The sequence below is a fragment of the Gossypium hirsutum genome, chromosome A12 (assembly GCF_007990345.1).
Source record: "Gossypium hirsutum isolate 1008001.06 chromosome A12, Gossypium_hirsutum_v2.1, whole genome shotgun sequence".
Classification (NCBI taxonomy): Eukaryota; Viridiplantae; Streptophyta; class Magnoliopsida; order Malvales; family Malvaceae; genus Gossypium; species Gossypium hirsutum.
The window spans coordinates 8,209,584-8,228,661 of NC_053435.1; the positions used below are offsets into that span (position 1 = coordinate 8,209,584).

At 35.2% G+C, this 19,078-nt stretch overlaps 2 protein-coding genes across 7 annotated transcripts; one reads left to right on the plus strand and one right to left on the minus strand.

The window, feature by feature from the left end:
• Nucleotides 1-4,841: 4,841 nt before the first annotated feature.
• On the plus strand, nucleotides 4,842-9,150 carry LOC107928262 (leucine-rich repeat receptor-like serine/threonine-protein kinase BAM3). The gene is made up of 2 exons (XM_016859453.2): nucleotides 4,842-8,389; nucleotides 8,606-9,150. Exons 1-2 carry the CDS (start codon nucleotides 5,824-5,826, stop codon nucleotides 8,989-8,991), a joined length of 2,952 nt encoding a protein of 983 aa, XP_016714942.2. The 5' UTR covers nucleotides 4,842-5,823; the 3' UTR covers nucleotides 8,992-9,150.
• Nucleotides 9,151-9,369: 219 nt separating this feature from the next.
• Nucleotides 9,370-16,897, minus strand: LOC107928272 (uncharacterized). 6 transcript variants are annotated; one of them, XM_041082616.1, is made up of 14 exons: nucleotides 16,617-16,897; nucleotides 15,787-16,389; nucleotides 15,553-15,630; nucleotides 14,920-15,163; nucleotides 13,961-14,290; nucleotides 13,161-13,397; nucleotides 12,726-12,860; nucleotides 12,224-12,406; nucleotides 11,480-11,865; nucleotides 11,193-11,396; nucleotides 10,990-11,082; nucleotides 10,787-10,894; nucleotides 10,312-10,668; nucleotides 9,370-9,540 (listed from the first exon to the last, which is right to left on the minus strand). In XM_041082616.1, the coding sequence occupies exons 2-14, from the start codon at nucleotides 16,291-16,293 to the stop codon at nucleotides 9,511-9,513; spliced, it is 2,892 nt and encodes a 963-aa protein (XP_040938550.1). In that variant the 5' UTR covers nucleotides 16,294-16,389; nucleotides 16,617-16,897; the 3' UTR covers nucleotides 9,370-9,510. The 6 variants fall into 6 exon arrangements, with proteins under 6 accessions (XP_040938550.1, XP_016714968.1, XP_016714961.1 ...); XM_016859479.2 differs by having other exon boundaries at nucleotides 11,480-11,889; XM_016859472.2 differs by having other exon boundaries at nucleotides 12,224-12,433.
• Between the last annotated feature and the right edge of the window lie 2,181 nt (nucleotides 16,898-19,078).

A 19,078-nucleotide genomic window follows, 5' to 3' on the forward strand; every position in this document is an offset into this window, starting at 1 on the left:
TTCTTTTAGCCCTTAAACTTATATATTTTATCAAATCATCTCAAAATAGATAGAAAAATTAACATTTGTTAACTTTGCCGATATAGCATATATGTGAATTGTCATGTGGTTAATTAATATTTTAAAATTGAAAAAATATTTTTTAATATTTTTATACTATTTTAATAATTTTAATAATTTTTAATTTTTTAAAAAATTAAAATTTTAATTAAATATTAACGTGTCATCTAGATAATAATTTATACATACATCACATTAGCGAAGTTAAAAAACATTAAATTTTTTATTTATTTTAGAGTAATTTGATAAAAGTTAGAGGGGATATAAATGATGAAGGTTAGGTTTTCAAATGTTTGTACAAAATTTTATTATTCATACAATTATGGATGATGAATCAAGGGAGAGACAGTTGTATCGTGAGGGACACTATAACACCATTGCTTTATTATTAGAAGCATAATTTTGGCTTTTGTCTTGTTTTTTCCCCCTTCCCAACAATGACCACGCCAACCAAACACACTTCCTTTCAAACCTTTTATACAGTAAACACAAGCCAGCTGCAATTCACTTTTTTTTTTTCTTAAAGAAAGAATATTTTACAAATACAAATATAAAATGCAAGTAGAATACACAGAAGGATTAAGAATCCAATATGATCCGGATTAAAATTTATACACAATTCATATATTCGGATTAAAAAGAATTAGAGAAGTGTATGTACTTAGAAGTATATTGAATTTTGATCACTTTATTAAAAAAGATAGATAAATTAAATTAATTTTTACGTTAAAATTTTTTTTGTTAAATAATGACGTGAAACATGCTGAAATTATTTTATGGGTAAACTATAAAAATGGTCACCTAACTATACTTTTCATTAAATTTTGGTGACTCAACTATTAATATTTTCGATAAAATTTTTCATTTTAGTTCTAATTCTAAAAAATTTAATAAATTTGGCCCTCAATATTTAAAAAATCTGTCAATTTAATCTTAGCTCTAGAAATTTTAAAATTATTCTTTAAAAAAATCATTTTTAACCCTTTATAACTCATTGGCCCGACCCAAACTTTAAAAAATTTAACCCACTCTGAATCCGAACCTGAACCCAAAAATTAATAGTATACTTGACTCCAATCCGACTCAAGTTTAATTTTTTTATATTTTTTTTGTAAAATTGTGATTAATTATTATTTTCTTTTAAAATGAAAAGTTTTGGCACAATTTCTTATTAGATTTGCTTAATGATTTATCTCTGGAGTTATGTGCTAATGTATATTTACACATATACTATGATTAAAACACAAAAGAAAAAAGAAGGAACAAAAATATCTTTAATAAATTATTAAATTAAGAAGATAGAAAATGGAGAAAATCACCTTACAATGGTGAAAGGGGACTAGTATAGAGGTAGTAGAATGAGACTAGTAGTGATAAATTTTAGGGATTTTTAATTTATTTAATATTTAACATATAAAAAGAGTAATTTCATAAATATCTCGAAGAGGGATGGATGGTTTCATTCTAAACTCGACTGACTGTTTTCAAAAATTAACCTGCTCTACCCCGACCCCTAACTTCAACAAAAAAACTTGACCCTATCAGGTTAGATTCGAGTTTTTTTTGTCATTCTTATGACTAACTCATGTGATATATTAAAATAAGAAAAAAAGCACTATTTTTCAAGTCACTTGCAAAAGAACTTTAAATAGTTGGGATAAATCATAAAAAAAATTTAAGATCCAAAATAAAATAAAGACATTAAAAATGTTATCTGATTGAGTAGTAATGTAGTCAATTATTTCAAATAGGTTCCAAATCAATTGGTTGGTCAGTATGGAGCCTAAATCATAGTTAAAAAAATTATTGCAAGTGACTTGAAAGAGTGTACTCTTTTTTTTTTAAATATCTCACATGGGTTAGTCGATGTGTTATAAAGAGCTAAAAATGAAATTTAAAAAATATATATATATTTTAAAAATTTTTAGAGTTAGGAGTAAATTGCTAGATTTTGTAAATGTTGGGGGTCAAATTTATTAATTTTTTTAGAATTAGAACTAAAATGACAAATTTTATAAACATTAAGGGCTAATTTTTTTTAATTTTTTTATATTTAGGATCAAATTTATAGAATGTGTAAACATTAGAGGGTTAATTTGATTATTAAACCAATAAAAAAAAGTCCACATTAATTTAAAGTGATTAAAATATTTAATTTCAAAATTTAATGACTAAATCAAAAAAATTAATAAAAAACCATATTAGCCCGAATTTAATTTAATTATTTTATTTTTTATTTTGAAGTAAATAAGAATAATTTTTTTAGTATAGACTTAAAACTTAATATTTTTTTATGAAAGGAAAAACTTAATATATACATTAAGGGTATTTTTGTAAAATAATTTGAACAAAGCAGGGCAGGGGGACCAGATTTACCTTAAACTAGACCCTGATCCTATTATTTTTCTAATTTCACCCGATTTGATCCACCCTAAATCTAAATTTTCAAAAAAAATAAAACCCAACCCTGACGGACCGAGCCGGGTTGTAACCGTGGGGTGTGTTTTTTACCATCTGCTCGCCCAAGGTATTGAAATGTAAAGCGTCCAATACCTAAGAGCAAGCCTTGTCTGTGCCTCAAATTCATAATTAAAAGACTAAGTTTTTCTACTGCCATTTAATTACCCCCCAAGAGTGTGATCCATGTTCACTGTCCCTCTTCCTCCCTTCCTTTTTTTTCTTTTTTTGCTTTAGAATTGGCATCTTTTAAACTCACTTTTCCCCTTTATCCTTTAGCGGCAGATTCATTTCTACGGGTGTGGGTGTGAATGAGTTGATTCTCATCAATCTTCTAATCTTTTTGTCATCAACTGACCTAACCCGAGCCGTGTCATAGTAAGAGTAAGCCAAAATTAGCCTCTTTGAATACTCATAGGTTCTCCCAAACTTTTGGCACCCTCAAGTTCACCTCTAGATATTTGAACCCAAGTCATTACGTTTAAATTACCCTTTTTCTTTGCTCTTGAATTGTGCATTAATGCTACTAATAAATGGGACTTGTGAAGATGTGATAGAACTTTGGAGGAGTGCGAATTTGAGAGCCAATAATATGTCTTTCCATTTAGCTTACTGAAGCTTCATATTCATTTTCATGGCTACCAAACAGCATTAATTCCATCTCCCAGTAATTCCTTGTCACATTGCAATAACCCAGTGATTAGTTGATTATCCCAACTCATGAAGTAAATGAATCAAAAGCCAGTTGTCTCTTTCCAACCACATATATTAGTTCCATGTATGTGTGTGTGCGCGCGCGCGCATCAATTGTTATTATATGTCTTATGAAAACTGAAATTTGAACAAGATTTCCACCAGATAATAGCAGCAAATGTGATTACAATGGCCCCATGTTTGAGGATCAGGAGGAGCTTGTCAAAAACCAACAAATAATCAGTTTTTTTTTTTTTTGTTTTCCTTTTTGAGGATCATAAGTGGGACATTTAACAATAATTCCGTCATCATTACAATAAAGGGAAGCTAAGCATTTGTAATGCCAAGTGGGGCTGCTTGATTTTGATATATTCTTTACATGAAAGATTCAGACAAAAGCCAAGTTGAGATATGTTCCCTCTTGGATTTTTGCTGTCAGATAAGATTCTCCAAAGTTAATGTCATTACAGCAATGGTTACTATTACAAAACAAAGAAAAAAAAGGTAAAACAATTATATAGTTGACGAAAAACAGTGTTATTTCAGACGATAAAATTTCATCAATGACTAAATATCATCATCATTATTATTTTATATGAATGAGCACTACTTTTTTACTTAATGGACATATATATTATATGTGTGTGTGTGTGCGCGCGCGCATATCTTCTTCAGCCATTGGGAGGGTGAAGCTTTAAATGGGCCCAGAGCTGGCATGAAGAAGGTAGATAGATAGAGACACCTCAAAAGAGCACCCACCTTGCTCAAATCGCTTTTTCCCATTCACAAAGCAGGTAGCTGTGAAGGATGGGCACATGAGATGGAAAAGAATGAGAATGAAGCTCGTTTCATGTTATCACAAAATTTCCCATGTATGGGGTTGGCATCAGCTATGGATTTTTCTTTCCAAGAAAAAGAGAGAGCAGTAATAGAGCCCTCTTTTCATGAAAAAGGGACATATATGGCATGGATTTTTCTTTTGAGGTGGAAAATAAAAAAGCAGATAGATATCCCTGCTGCTTTTACTTTTAAGTCCACTCTTCAAATACTTCATCTTCATCTTCCATTAAAGCTGAAACACAATATTGGTGCAGTAACTTAATAGTTGGTCCCAGCACTGCAGTGCAAGCAAGGAGATGAGATAGAGAGATATGGGAATAACCCTCCATCCCTGCAACCTATCCATTCAATAATTATAATTTCATACACAGATCTTTCAACAAACATTGTAATGATATACTAATAATCACCATCTTTTTACTCACAGTTCTTTGCTGCTGCAGGCACATGTTTCCAACTCAAAAACTGAAACATCTCACTACCTCTAGTATTCAGATACTCACAAAATGAAGACTATGTCTGCGTTTTCACTTTATATCCATTTCTGGTCCAACCTATGGTTGAAGAGATTTATGGTGCTGTCAGGTTGTCATGACAGGCGTCATCAAACTCATCACAATTTGCTTCTCACGCTGCAAGTTTCTTTACTTTTGTTTGGACATACAAACATACATACGTACATATACATATACATATACATATACATATACATATACATATACATATACATATACATATACATATACATATCGGCATTTCTCAGAAGTCTATCCATTGATTTCTCATATTCTTTTACCTTTTTTTTTTTTTTTTGTGTGCTACATTTGCATGGACCTCTAAAACATGGTGTTCTAGGGATATATTTATACTATCTAAAGTCAAATATACCATAGTTTAGAAGAATATTCAAGCACCATTTCTTCTGAGATTGGTGAGAATTAATTAACATGTCCTAATCAGAGGAGCTAATTATATATAGGTTCTGATGTTTTATGTAGAAACTAGCAAGATCCCCAGATGTTCAACCAATCCAAAGAATCAAAAGATAGTACAGTAAGAAATTGAATGTTTTAAACTCAATATACTTTTGAGCCTAAAAGAGCCTAATCGTTCTCAAAGTTTTGAGACCAAAAAATACAATAACATGATAATTATAGGAAGCATTAGTTACTATATATCCCCACATGTTTCCATTGATAATTATATAAAAAGACTTATTAGAAGAAAACAAAAATGGGACTACATGGCCATCAATTGATGAAAAGCAACAGAACAATTGAGCCATTTTTAAAATTGAATGAAACTGCAATTCCATCATCATCATCCATCTCTCATTCAAAGCAATAAAGACCTTTCTTTGATTAAAGCTAAAGGGCATTTTTGTCATATGAATAAAGGAAGAGAGCATCAGCTTTACTTTTTTTTCCCTCCCCTACTCTTAACTCTCAGCTTTAAAAGTCTGTAATCCAATTTTAAATTTTCATTCCAATTTCCATGAATTCATGGTTTAAAAAACCATGGCTAACAGCTTTGACTTCTTTGAGAGAAAAGAGAAGAGCCAAAAAGGAGAGGCTCACATTCTTTCTTGTATATGAAGACTCTTTGTAAGAAAATGTTGGATTCCGTAAGCCTATACAGGCTTAAAGTTTCTCAGATTCACTTCACTTTTCCCTCCTTTCCTAGAAAATCTTTTATCCTTTGAACGTTTAAAATCTTTTGGCCTTAGCTTCTTCAAACTCACTCATCTTGGAACATACTATTTGCGTAGAAAACATGGTCCCTCTCGTTGTTTTGACACTCTTCTCTCTTCTAAGCACCACTTGTTCAACTTCATTAGTTAATGACTTTCATGTCTTGGTCAAGCTCAAGAAAGGGTTTCAGTTCCCTGAACCTCTCTTAAGCTCGTGGATTTCTTCAAACCCAAGTTCCGTTTGTTCTTGGGCTGGAATAGAATGCGCCTGGGGGCGAGTTGTTTCATTGAACTTGACAGATATGAATATGTGCGGCTCTGTTTCACCTCAGATTTCGAGACTTGATAGGCTAACCAACCTCTCTCTTGCAGGTAACAACTTTACTGGCAGCATTGAGATGGCAAATTTAAGTGACCTTCGATTTCTTAACATTTCAAACAACCAGTTCAATGGTCACCTGGATTGGAAGTATGCAAGTATCAGCAATCTGGAAGTACTTGATGCTTATAATAATAACTTCACTGCTTTACTGCCACTTGGGATTGTTGGCTTGAAGAGGCTCAAGTACTTGGACCTTGGTGGAAATTATTTCTATGGCAAAATTCCACCAAGCTATGGAACACTAGTGGGATTGGAGTATCTTTCGTTAGCCGGAAATGATCTTGAGGGAAAAATCCCTGGTGAGTTAGGCAAGCTCATAAAGCTGAGAGAGATTTACTTGGGGTATTACAATGTTTTCGAAGGCAGTATCCCTTTGGAGTTGGGTAATTTGGTAAATTTAGTTCACATGGATCTCTCAAGTTGTGAACTGGATGGTCCAATTCCTCAGGAGTTGGGAAACCTGCAGTTGCTTGATACTCTGTATCTGCATCTCAATCAACTCTCCGGTCCAATTCCTAAGCAGTTAGGCAACTTGACAAACTTGGTGAATCTTGATCTCTCCCACAATGCACTCACTGGAGAAATCCCATCTGAGTTGGTCAATCTTAAGCAGCTTAGGCTTTTCAATCTCTTTATGAACAGATTACATGGGTCTATTCCAGACTATGTAGCCGACTTGCCTAATTTGGAAACTCTGGGCCTTTGGATGAACAACTTTACTGGTGTGATACCCGAGAATCTTGGTCAAAATGGGAAGCTGCAATTGCTCGATTTGTCCTCCAACAAGCTAACCGGTACGATCCCACGAGACTTGTGTGCTTCAAATCAGTTAAGGGTATTAGTTCTCATGAAAAATTTCCTTTTTGGGACCATTCCTGAAGGCCTGGAGAGATGTTATAGTCTCAGTAGAGTAAGGCTGGGGCAGAATTACTTGAATGGTAGTATTCCAAAAGGATTCATCTACCTGCCTGAGCTAAACTTAGTAGAGTTGCAGAACAATTACCTTACGGGAATATTATCAGAAAATAGGAATAGCTCCTTGAAACCTGTTAAGCTAGGCCAGCTTAATTTGTCAAACAATCTCCTTTCTGGTCCACTGCCATATTCATTTTCCAACTTCACTTCTCTTGAAATCCTTCTACTCGGTGGAAATCAGTTCTCAGGTCCAATATCAGCTTCTCTAGGTGAACTCAGGCAAGTACTGAAGCTTGATCTTAGTAGAAATTTACTTTCTGGGATTATTCCACCAGTAATTGGAAATTGTGTCCATCTAACGTACCTTGATATGAGCCGGAATAACCTTTCAGGCTCAATTCCACCTGAGATTTCCAATGTCCACATCCTGAGTTACTTGAATGTATCGAGGAACCATTTTAGTCAAGCCATACCAAGAAGCATTGGTTCAATGAAAAGCCTTACGGTTGCTGATTTTTCTTTCAACGATTTCTCTGGGAAGCTGCCAGAATCCGGTCAATTTGCCGTCTTTAACGCTTCATCTTTTGCAGGGAATCCTCGACTTTGTGGTTCTCTCCTGAAAAATCCTTGCAATTTCTCTGCCATTACAAGGACCCCCAGAAAGGCCCCTAGGAACTTTAAGTTAATCTTCACACTAGGCCTGTTAATATGCTCTCTAATATTTGCCACTGCCGCCATAATCAAGGCCAAGCCATTCAAGAAAAATGGTACGGATTCTTGGAAGATGACAACATTCCAAAAGCTGGAATTTACAGCTGCTGACATCCTTGAATGTATTAAAGATGGAAATGTGATTGGAAGAGGAGGTGCAGGGATTGTTTATCATGGAAAAATGCCTAATGGTACAGAAATTGCAGTAAAAAAACTTCTTGGCTTTGGCACTAGTAACCATGATCACGGTTTCAGAGCAGAAATCCAGACAATTGGAAACATTAGACATAGAAACATTGTCAGGTTGCTAGCATTTTGCTCCAACAAAGAAACCAATCTCTTGGTTTATGAATACATGAGCAATGGAAGCCTTGGAGAAGTTTTACATGGGAAAAAAGGTGCATTCTTGGGATGGAACTTGAGGTGCAAAATTGCAGCCGAAGCAGCAAAAGGCCTGTGCTATCTTCACCATGATTGCTCACCATTAATTGTTCATCGAGACGTAAAATCAAACAACATTTTGCTCAATTCAACCTTTGAAGCACACGTTGCTGATTTTGGATTGGCCAAGTTTTTGATCGATGGGGCTGCATCAGAGTGCATGTCAGCTATTGCAGGCTCCTATGGCTACATTGCTCCTGGTATGCATACAACAAAAGTTTTCTCCATATTTACAATTTATTCTCTTGTTGGCTTGTCAAACTGTGAAATTTGTATTCATCTAAGTTGGTAGCTTGTTCCTATGAAATTTTTGTATTAATCTATTATCAGTTGATTTACGATGAGATACCAACATAATTTGGAACATTAGATACTTTTTTTCCCCAAATATTAATGTTACTTTTGTTCTGTTGTAGAATATGCATACACACTGAGAGTGGACGAGAAAAGTGATGTGTATAGTTTTGGAGTGGTACTTGTAGAGTTGATCACTGGCCGAAGGCCAGTGGGTGGATTCAGTGAAGGTGTAGATATTGTCCAATGGGTAAAAGGAGTGACAAAATGTCGAAGAGAAGTTATTGGAATTGTTGATCCAAGGCTAACAAGTGTGCCCAAAGATGAAGCAATACTCTTATTGTTCATTGCAATGCTATGTGTACAAGAAAATAGCATCGAACGTCCCACCATGCGAGAGGTGGTTCAAATGCTATCGGAGTTCCCTCGACATTCTCTCAAGTACCAATCTTCATCTTCATTCATTCAGTATCAACAGAAAAATCTTGAAGAAAATCAGAAAAGTTAGGTATTTGAGTTCAATGAACTTGAAACCTTCTTTTCTTTCAAATTTAGGGTTTTATGGCGTTTTAATTGTTTGTTATAGTTTTCCATTTGCAAAATGTATATTATAGATATTTGTCTCATAAGCTTTCAACTTTAGATTTAAGGATAAAAGATTTGGTGACACGACATACAGAATTAGACACAATATAAAAGGTTGTCCTTTCTAAGGGGTGGCCTATAGCTAGAGGAAGCGTCACACCCTAAAAACAGCGCCATTTATGTAATGCTTTGAACACCCCCCCCCGCCCCCCCCTTTTTTTGTATTATATGTTATGTATGCATGCTCGTACATTTTGCCTAACAACTTCCATAATCATTCAGACAAACAGATTTGTTGCAATTTTACAATAATTTCAGTTCCAATGATATTAATAATGAAGGGGCATTCCTTCAACGATTCAAGTTCCACAGGTTCAACATGCAAAATTAAAAATACTTACAAATAGAATCAGTTCAACATAAAGGTGGGTGAAGAAGTCCATTAAGCATCATCCTCTTCTGGTTCTGCAGCCTGATAAAAAAAAGAGAAAAGAAAGAAGCTTTATTCAAGATATTGGCAGAACTGCATTTGCATAATCTAAGCCTTGATAAATAACCAGACTGACAAACCATCATTGTGCAAAGATTTCAAAGGGCCAATATGCGATGACAAAAACTAGTTTTCCTTGGGTCATTGACAAGTTAACAAAAGCAAAACTGAACGGACTAGTAATAGGTCATAGTATCCATGGAAGGCAAGAAACAGGACAGTAGAATCTCAAAAAATAAACAGTTTTTCTATGTCATATATCGAAACTTCCACGTTATATGTGTTAATAATACTAAAATGAATTTACAAATCAAACTACATATGCATGAAAAGCTACTTCCAATAGTGTGCTATTCTACAACAATTTTTGTTTTCAAGAATTGAGATATGGTCCCTAGGTTTTTTGAAATTTAATTTTCTATCAATTAACCATAGATACTCTGCAGACTATAACTACAGCACCAACAAATTAGTGTTTTCATTAGAACTCGGTGCATTTCCAATTCTAAGCTAATTAGTTAACATACGCAATAGAAGGTCATTCCTATTAAATATGTACAGGACAAATAAGGAGAAAAAGAAACCTTCAAAAGAATTAGAAAAAAAAAAAACTAACACACAGATCCACGTCGTGTAGCAGCTTTGAGTGCTAGGGACATTTGGGATTATCATGAAACTGAAATGCAAACAGCATAACAGTAGACATAAAACAGAAATCAACTACCACTGAACAAATGTAGACCAGAAGATTACCTGTTCGAGACCCAAAGTATTTGAAGATCCACCAACCTTCTTGAGAAACTTCTCCATGCTTGAAGTCATCCTAGCTATATGGTTTTCCATACGTGCATATTTTTCCTCCATAGCCTCCATTTTCACTACCATCTTGCGCACCTCTTCATCTGCCGACTTTTTGGCCTCAGAAGCCATTCTCACCAGGTCATCACGGCTAGATATCGGACCAAAAAGATCAGTACAAGTGGAACGCATTCTATAAGGTCGCACACGGTTATGGTTTTCTTCTCCCATAACTCGACACAAAGTGTCATTTGACTCATCACTACATTGTGAGGTAGTCTCTTTCTTAGCTTCCTGTTCACGGATCTTTGACTGCAAAGAGAAACCCAATTGTTTAGCTTGCAAAATTTATCAGATAGAGGGTAGATGCACATATATTTACATATAACCCCACATCTAAAAAAAGTACAGTCGAGTTAAATCTACATACAATTAATTCTGCTGCAGTCTCATCAACAGGCTGTCCATTCTTGCGTGTATGTGTTAAGATATAAAGCTCAGCTCTAGTTGGCTCCTTCCCATCAGGCCTTTTGTTTCGCTATTTGAACAACAGCAAAATTTCTTTCAATACGCCTTCCAAAACAAACTATGCAACACGCATGTAACTATTATTTCAGAAACACAAGAAATTACCTCCTCCTCAAGTATCCTTGCATAACTCTTAGTCCCTGAAGAATGTCCACTCCTCTGTTTTAAACGGTTAGCCCTATTCGTAGCACAATGTTTCTACCAATGGAAAATACAGATAACATTTTTCACATTTTTAAAGTTAAGTACCAACAAAATTTACACCACAATAAAGGAACTTGAATTTACAATCACTGCTTCGTAAATACCTTTGTGTCATCAGAGCTCCAATATGAGATAAGACTTGGCCATTGGTCAGGAACAACCCTTGGGTCAAGTACCTTCAAGCGCTCTTCATCTGTTTTAAGAGAATCATAATATGTTGCCTTTAGATCTGCCTTCCAATTCCTCCATTTTGTAGCAATAGACTGCATGACCCAGGACTTGCCACTTGGATCAAGGGCAAACTTTGTCTATAGCACATGGAAGAGGCAAAATGTCACTACAAAAGGAAAGCAATATGACACAAAAGGAATAAGTAAACGTTTTATCATGCCTGAACATATTCCCACATTTCCTCTTTGTAAGAATCTGGCATTGCTCTCCAGTGAACAAAATTAAGGGGTGCCTTGTGTCCATTCCGTGCTATAGTGCCCAGGAAGCTGCTTAGCTTGGATGACTCAGGACCAACAGGCTGTCCAAACTTGTTGAAATGAACAAAAATCCGCTCACCATCTGCCAAGTCATTCAAGAAGCGGCAGCGAGTGGGACCTCTTCCTCTCTTCTTCTTTGTTATGCGCTGTGGATGCTCCGGGCTCTGTGGAGTCTGATCAGGCTGGAGATTGACAGAGGCCACTTGGTCCTGATTTGCTTTGTTAGATTTGTTGGTTGTGGGGCGGGCAGAATACTCAAGTGCACATCTAATACCCCTCAAGGCAGAATCTGTAAGTGACATGTGTGAATATTCTGCAAAGAGGGGGGAAACAGACGCACCATCCAAAATGAAAAGCTAATATAAAAATTTATATCAAGACTGAAAACATCAATGCACTTGCACAGAGGAAAATAGAATTTGACATTACATAAGCATCATAATAGCGAATGCAACTTAACAAGTCAATAAAGACTAATATTGACGATCATGTTTAGCATTTATTTATTTTCATTACTGCTTTTATGCAGGTGCAGATGGTTAAATTGTCAAACTGGATAGAAGATAAAGCCAACCATATAGTGTTATATAAATACAGGGGAAGTAGATGGTTCATAGAGTGACAGAGAAATAGCATATAGATGGTACCAATATCTAAATTATCTTGCAGCTGGGATGACTGAGGCTGGCAATGGCTTGCCTTTGGATGCAGTTGCTGAGGTTCACTAGATTCACTACGGCTCAACGGGGACTGTTGGGGATGTGATTGGCCAAGTACAGCCATGGAATCCACAGGATATAAGGGAACATAACCACTGGATCTTGTATAATCTGCTTGAGGCGGCAAGTGCAATTTTACTAGCGAAGTAAAAGAACGTGAATAAATAATGGTTGAAGTTCCTCTACCATGGACTTTACATGTCATTGAAACATGTACCGCAAATCCTTTGGGGGGAAAAACTTGAGTGTAAAGAGACAAATAAATGAAGAATCTAATATTTCAAGTAATGCAGAAATGAAGCATGCTTCTGAACTCTGACCTAGAAGGATGGATTATTAAAATAAACAAAATAGAGAATCACTGAGAATGTAGTGTCCTAATTACAAGATCATTCAGGATTAGAAGTTCTGAATTACTGTATTCACTTACCACCATTTACAACAGCTTGCAATTGTGTCTGGGAATGGCCAGGTGGCCCACCATGAATGGAGGCAACAGGATTCATAGACGAGTTCTTTCTGTGTTTCGACATAGATGCATGTTTTTTGTGTTTTGGGGCTATGTCTGCAGGAAGATGAAAATATGAACATAGTACAGTGAAAATGGCAAAGGAGATAAATAGAAATGGAAAAAACTATACAGTATTTGTCACAAATGAAAACTAAATAAATGGAAATAAAGTATATAAACAAATGAACAAAGAGGACTAAATGTCAGGGTAATGCAAAAACAATGCATGCTTCCTAACTCAGAACCTGCTGTAATAATGGATTCTCACAGAACAAAATAAATAACCATTTGAGCATGTACTGACTATAAGTTAAAAAGCGGTACAAAGATTATTGAACTGCTGTGCTTGCTTACCACCATCTGCAGCACCATGCACTTGAGAGGGTTGTAGTGGGCTGATGCTCTGCCGCTGCCGCAGAAAATACGGTTGCTTGTTGCTTAACTGCGGCTGTTGTGCATGAGAATCACTGGGTGCACCACCACATATTGAAGCAGCAGGAGCCATAGCTGCATTCTTTTTGTGTTTTGATAAAGGTTCATGCTTTTTGTGTTTTGGGGCAATTTCTTTATGTGGTTGCAAATGCGAATATCCTACAAATTCATTATTGGTGTCAAAGAGAAATGAAAATAGCTAGATGGTAGTTGTCAGATACTGACGGCTGATCAATTAAGATAAAAAGAGTACAATTTAGATTCTTTCAAAAATATTAACATGAGTTAGTGTGTTCCACATGCAAGATTGGTATACTTAAAAAAAATAAACCAAGTCAATTACAAGTATAACATCAAAACAGAAAACCATTAGCAGATTTGAGGCATGATAAATGGTTTCATTATATATTATGCTAACCATTTCTGCGAACTCAAAACACAATAACATAATCGCTTCTTCACAATTTTATTATCTTTTTTCGCTACATACAAAGATTGAAAGAAAGCATTTATTGGACTACATGAAGAACTGTTCAGTTTCCAATTTTTGCCTTAATGATTTTTTAAATAAAAGGTAAGCAATTCAAACTTAGCACTTTTTGAAGGGGCATGGTTAGAAATTGAAAAAAGATTAGTATTGAGCAGGCCGAGAGGGAAGATAGACAATAAAAAGTTAAAACACTTATCCAAGAAAAGATTGACAGAAATGATGAATATATTACCTGCATTGTTACAGCCTGTGCAAGCTTGTAATTGGGAGAATTGGGACTGGTTGGTGCTAGGCTGTGGATGCTGTGACTGACAATGTTGATGATAACTCACTGGGGGCAAATGGGAGAACTGTGGCCATGAAGTGCTTGGTGTAGTTTGTGGTAATTGATGAGGTTGGCTATAGCTGAATGGAGGCATGTATCCATATGGCTGACTAAAACCCAATTGATCCTGCTGCATCTGACTGGCACCTCCTACTGCACTGCTTACCTGATAGAAGGGCTCAAGCCCACTATGCCTTGTAGCATAGTCTGTGGTAGATGGTTTGTACGAAGTTCCCACTGAATAAATAAAATTGAAATACGAATCCATAAATGCCAAAACAAAATCGTCAAAATGCATTTGTAATTGGATTTGAGAATCCAAGACAAATCTCAGATTTATTACTCTATTCATACAGCATGGCATTTGAATTAGATGTCTCAACATTGTGCATATAAATAAACCTTCATTTCTCAACATTAACCTACCAATTGAATAAGCACCTTGCAATTTGCATTACATTTTATTGCTAGTCTGCTATCATTTCATAATTCACTAATGAGAAGTTTAATGTCTTATTGTAATAGATGAATATATTTTTTGGAACTTTCTAGATGGTATCTACTTGAGCTCCCCTAATTATATATATGTACACATTTTTTGGAACTTTCTCGATGTCAGTAAGCCATGAAATTAACTCAATATGTATATCGGGATTGCTACTTATTTGGACACTGACTGAACTAGTTAGTTGATCAAGAAAGGTAAAATATCAAAAAAAATGAAGTAGCCGATATAACAGGAAATCTCTTTTCATGAAGCATCTGAAGCTTGTGTAATAGTTTTGCATCTCTAGCATAAAGGGCTTGATAAATTTTAGAGAAAACCATCCGAATGTAAGAAACAATTAATAATAAAGGACCCATACCATTAATCTGTCTTGATTGTTTGATGCTCAAGCCAGCAGCTGTCCAATACTTCATGAACTTTTTCTTCACTCGTTTCATTAGATATACTATATACTCTCCTTTCTTGTTGCACTTGCAGCAGTTCTCCCAAATGTATTGTACATCATTAAACACGTCTTCTGAGTTCAAGTACTTTATGCTACTTTCTAAATTACTACATATCATACCAAAATCCATTGGAGTATCTATTACAGCATAGTAATCCTGTTTCCAGTAAACAAAAACCGAAAAGGGAGGAGGGAGGAGGGAGGAGAGAAAGGAAGTTAGTGAGATTAATCAATATCATTGATCAGAGTGGACATGCATTCAAAGGTGCACTGTGCCAACAAAAATGATAACCATACAAGTGAATCTTTTATTTTATACTTAAGGCAACATGAGTGAATAATGTGAGTCAGTAACTTGTATATCATTTTTAATGCTAGCTAAGGGAATATCAAACAAAAAATATAAAGAGACAAGACAAGCAAGCAGGCCTTCAACTTAGGCTAGATTCAATTGCTGACCCTAGGAGAATCATTCAACACATAGCATGGGGTTATTAAAGATAATTTGGCATTACATTCACAACTTTCAAGGTATCATATACTTACAGGTTTCCCTGAAGCAACAGGATCTACAGGAACATTGAATGGTTGAGCCTCATCCATCTTCATAATTTTCTTTATCACCTAATAAGTTGAGAAAAATGACAGTAAGTACAAAATGCATAAAACCTCAAAAGCAGATCAGTAACAACAGGCATTGTTCCATTAGCAATTTGTAACTACATTTTATTTCCTTCTCAAATGCCTGAAGTTTGGTACTGATAAGGATTGTCAGCATACCTCCAATGCAGCTTCCAGTTCTTTCTTATTGTAGCGAGGATCCTGCTGAGGCATCTTAAATTCGTCTTGCCTTTTACCAGAAGACCGCAATAACTTAGATGACTTAACATCATCTTTCCTCCCTTTCTTTGGCAATTTACTTGCTTTCTGCTTTCCATTACCATGTCCTTTAGTTGATTTCCTAGATCTCCTATCAATTGATTGAGAGTCACCAGAGCTACTATCTTCAGCACTAAATGACTCATCGCTGTCACTAGAAGTGGACGATGATGATGAATTTCTCTTGGCATCATCAGGGTCAGAATCACACTTATCAATTACTTCCAAATCGTTAGAGTCTGCAGACACAGAGTCTTCTTTGTTAATTTTGTTAATAGAAGTTAAAAATGCTTCCTTGTTTTGGTTCACTGCCTTTTCACTTTGGTTCGTTGCTTTTCCATTTCTGGCCACTGCAGCTGATTTTCTGGCTGGGGATTTCTTGCATGCTCGTTTTCGCTTGGTCCTCATTCTCTTTCAACAAATTAAAAGCTTCAGAAACTCTCTTTTACGCAAAAGATCGTTACAGAAAGCAGATTACTTCAAATTCCAGCTCATGGTTGTAAACTAGAAAACCAACAATACAATCAACAAGATAATAGGAAAATATTAAACTAGAGCAAAATTTGATTAAAAATTAAATTATTCTAAAATATTAAAACTGTAAAAAAAAACACAAACAGAAACCCAAATCTTTCGATAGCTCTAGTTTCTCGCTAATATTGTCCTTAAACTAAATAACCGAGCGATCACAGTGATTATTTAGGTTTAGATTGAATTGAGAGAGTAGTTACCTTCGTCTTATGAAATTCAAGTCGAACTGAGGTGGGAGGAATGGGCTAATATTTTGGGAGAAATCGTCTGCCCCAAACTTTTAGGGTAAGCGAGAGTAGAGTTCAGCTTATAACCGTGACGATCATCGATTAACGGCGCCGCTAAAAGTGGAAGAAACCAATAAATCTGCATAAGCCTTTAGCGACACTTTCAGAGCTATTATTTCTATACCAATAGACAAAAAACCTACGGCTTTTAGTGACAACTTCTATACCCAAAGTGGAATTCATCGTGACTCAAGCGAGTATTTTAGGCTTGAAGTACTGTCTAAAAAAAGAAAAAAATGGGATTTGAGTAGAAATATAGAGTAAAAAATATATTTGGGTAAAAAGTAAGATTCGTCTTTTAAACAGAGTAGGCTTTGAGTATAATTTTTTAGCTTAAGCTTGGCTTGATTCGTGTCACTTGTATATTATATATTTTAAATTTTTTATATAAAAATTAATTTAAAAAAGATATTATAGTCGAGTTGAGTTAGGTCCGGTTTTAATATTTTTAATATAGGTTGAGCTTAGATAAAATTTTAGGCCTATTTTTTAGATAGAGCTCGGGCCTAAAATTCTGCATTGGCCTAACCTGTACCCAACCTGGCTCGACCCATGATCAAGTCTACCCACGAATTGGAGAAAGGGTGAAGTGGGAAAAAAATAGTGACATTAGGGGAAATTTCAAATTTGATCCAATAATTTGATTTGTAAATTTTGATTTTGTGCAATTATGAACTTAAAATTTTGATTGTCAAATATGCACATGAGACTTTACTTTTTAATTTATTTGTAATATTTTAATAAATAAATTATTTATTTCCATATTGTATATAGTTTATTTGTGTATGTAGTATTTAAATGTATAATGGTGTTATATGGTATTTTTTTAAAGATTTTCATAAACCAAATCGACGATTGAACCGCCAGTGTAACTTCTCCTACCCACATTGATGATTGGTACGGATAGAAAATGTTACCACAACAAAAGAACAACACTCAAAACTTAAAACTCTCAAAATATCATTCATTAAAATAATTACAAAAATTCAATAAATCAAGTTTAAGACGATTAGATGGCTTTAATCAAAGTCGAAAGGGATCAAAACGGTGCCTTGGCCCAAATCTAGAGTAGAGATTTCAATACATTTGGGAGGTACTAAAGATTTTGAGCCATTGACTTGGATGTTCAACTATATCCAAGCCATGTACCAATATTTGGAACCTATATAGCTAAAATTGAGTTCAATATTTCGATACCAAAAAGGAATATATTGAAACTTTGAAGTAAAGGACGAAAAATTCAAGTTTAAAACATTGCAGAATCATTCCAAAACACTTATTTCTCAAGTAAATATATAACATACTCAAAAGTTCTTATAAAACCATGCAAAAATCATGCTCAAAACACGTCATAGCATCAAATTTTCCTAACCAAACATCATGGCAACTCACAGTAAAACACATTCATACATCAAAGCAAACAATGACCAACGATAGATTAAAAACTAAGCATACGCATACCACAAAAACATCAATAACATAACATCCAATATCAAGGCCATAGTAACATGAAACTAACATATATGCATACAACAGAATGAGTTGCCAAGTACATGTAACACCCCATACCCGACTCGGGCGCTGAGTTCGAGCTATGAGATGTCACATTCATGGTTACGATTCAATTTAACCTTATAAACATGCTATTAATCATAATACTCATTCACAATATGTTATACCTTTATTTTTTGGGTCCTTTACGAGCTTACGAAATTTTTTAAAGTGACTCGGGGTCAAATAAGGACCAAACTGTAAAAATTTCAAAATATCGAGTTGATTTCACGACTTTGGAGGATCCTTGTCACTGATAAACCGTAGTTTATACATATTTCTATCCTATGCTTAGCACATTTTATGGATGATTTTTCCTTAGATTTGGTGATTTCGATGTTCCTAATGCCTTAATTTTATGTTTTATACTTAGGTGAGCATAGGAGAGTGAAAGGAACGAGAAACGGGCCAAAAATGAAGAAAATGGGCCAACATACGAAATTAACACGACCTGGACTTCCTCACATGGACAGAGCAGACGGTCGTGTCAATTTGGCAGAATCGAAGCACGACTCACACGGGTAGACCACATGCCCGTGCCTATTTAACAGGCTTGACCACGGCCTGAAGTAATCGCACACGGGCGTGTCATACGGGCGTGTCCCTGTCAAGCCCAAGCAAAGTCCTATTCGGAAAAGGCCACTTTTGAGGGCTCTTAGGCATTCCGATGCCTATAAATACACCCTAAAGGAGAAGGAAAAGGGCAGACGCACAGGAGGAAGCAAGGAATTGCTCGAGGAAAGCCGATTGATCTATCTTAGAAGCCGGATTCACCATCAATACTGAAGATCTCCCTTCAAATTCCCTCAGGAGTTTTGGGTTTT

What these genes read in the sequence shown, in the direction of transcription:
- LOC107928262 (XM_016859453.2), top strand. Translation starts at nt 5,824, where the DNA reads ATGGTCCCTCTCGTTGTTTTGACACTCTTCTCTCTTCTAAGCACCACT. An exon ending in CTATGGCTACATTGCTCCTG is followed by an intron (nt 8,390 to 8,605) that starts GTATGCATACAA and finishes GTTCTGTTGTAG; the next exon opens with AATATGCATACACACTGAGA.
- LOC107928272 (XM_016859464.2), bottom strand. Translation starts at nt 16,293, where the DNA reads ATGAGGACCAAGCGAAAACGAGCATGCAAGAAATCCCCAGCCAGAAAA. An exon ending in GCAAGATAATTTAGATATTG is followed by an intron (nt 11,890 to 12,223) that starts GTACCATCTATA and finishes CCCTCTTTGCAG; the next exon opens with AATATTCACACATGTCACTT. An exon ending in CAAGGATACTTGAGGAGGAG is followed by an intron (nt 10,895 to 10,989) that starts GTAATTTCTTGT and finishes TTGTTCAAATAG; the next exon opens with CGAAACAAAAGGCCTGATGG.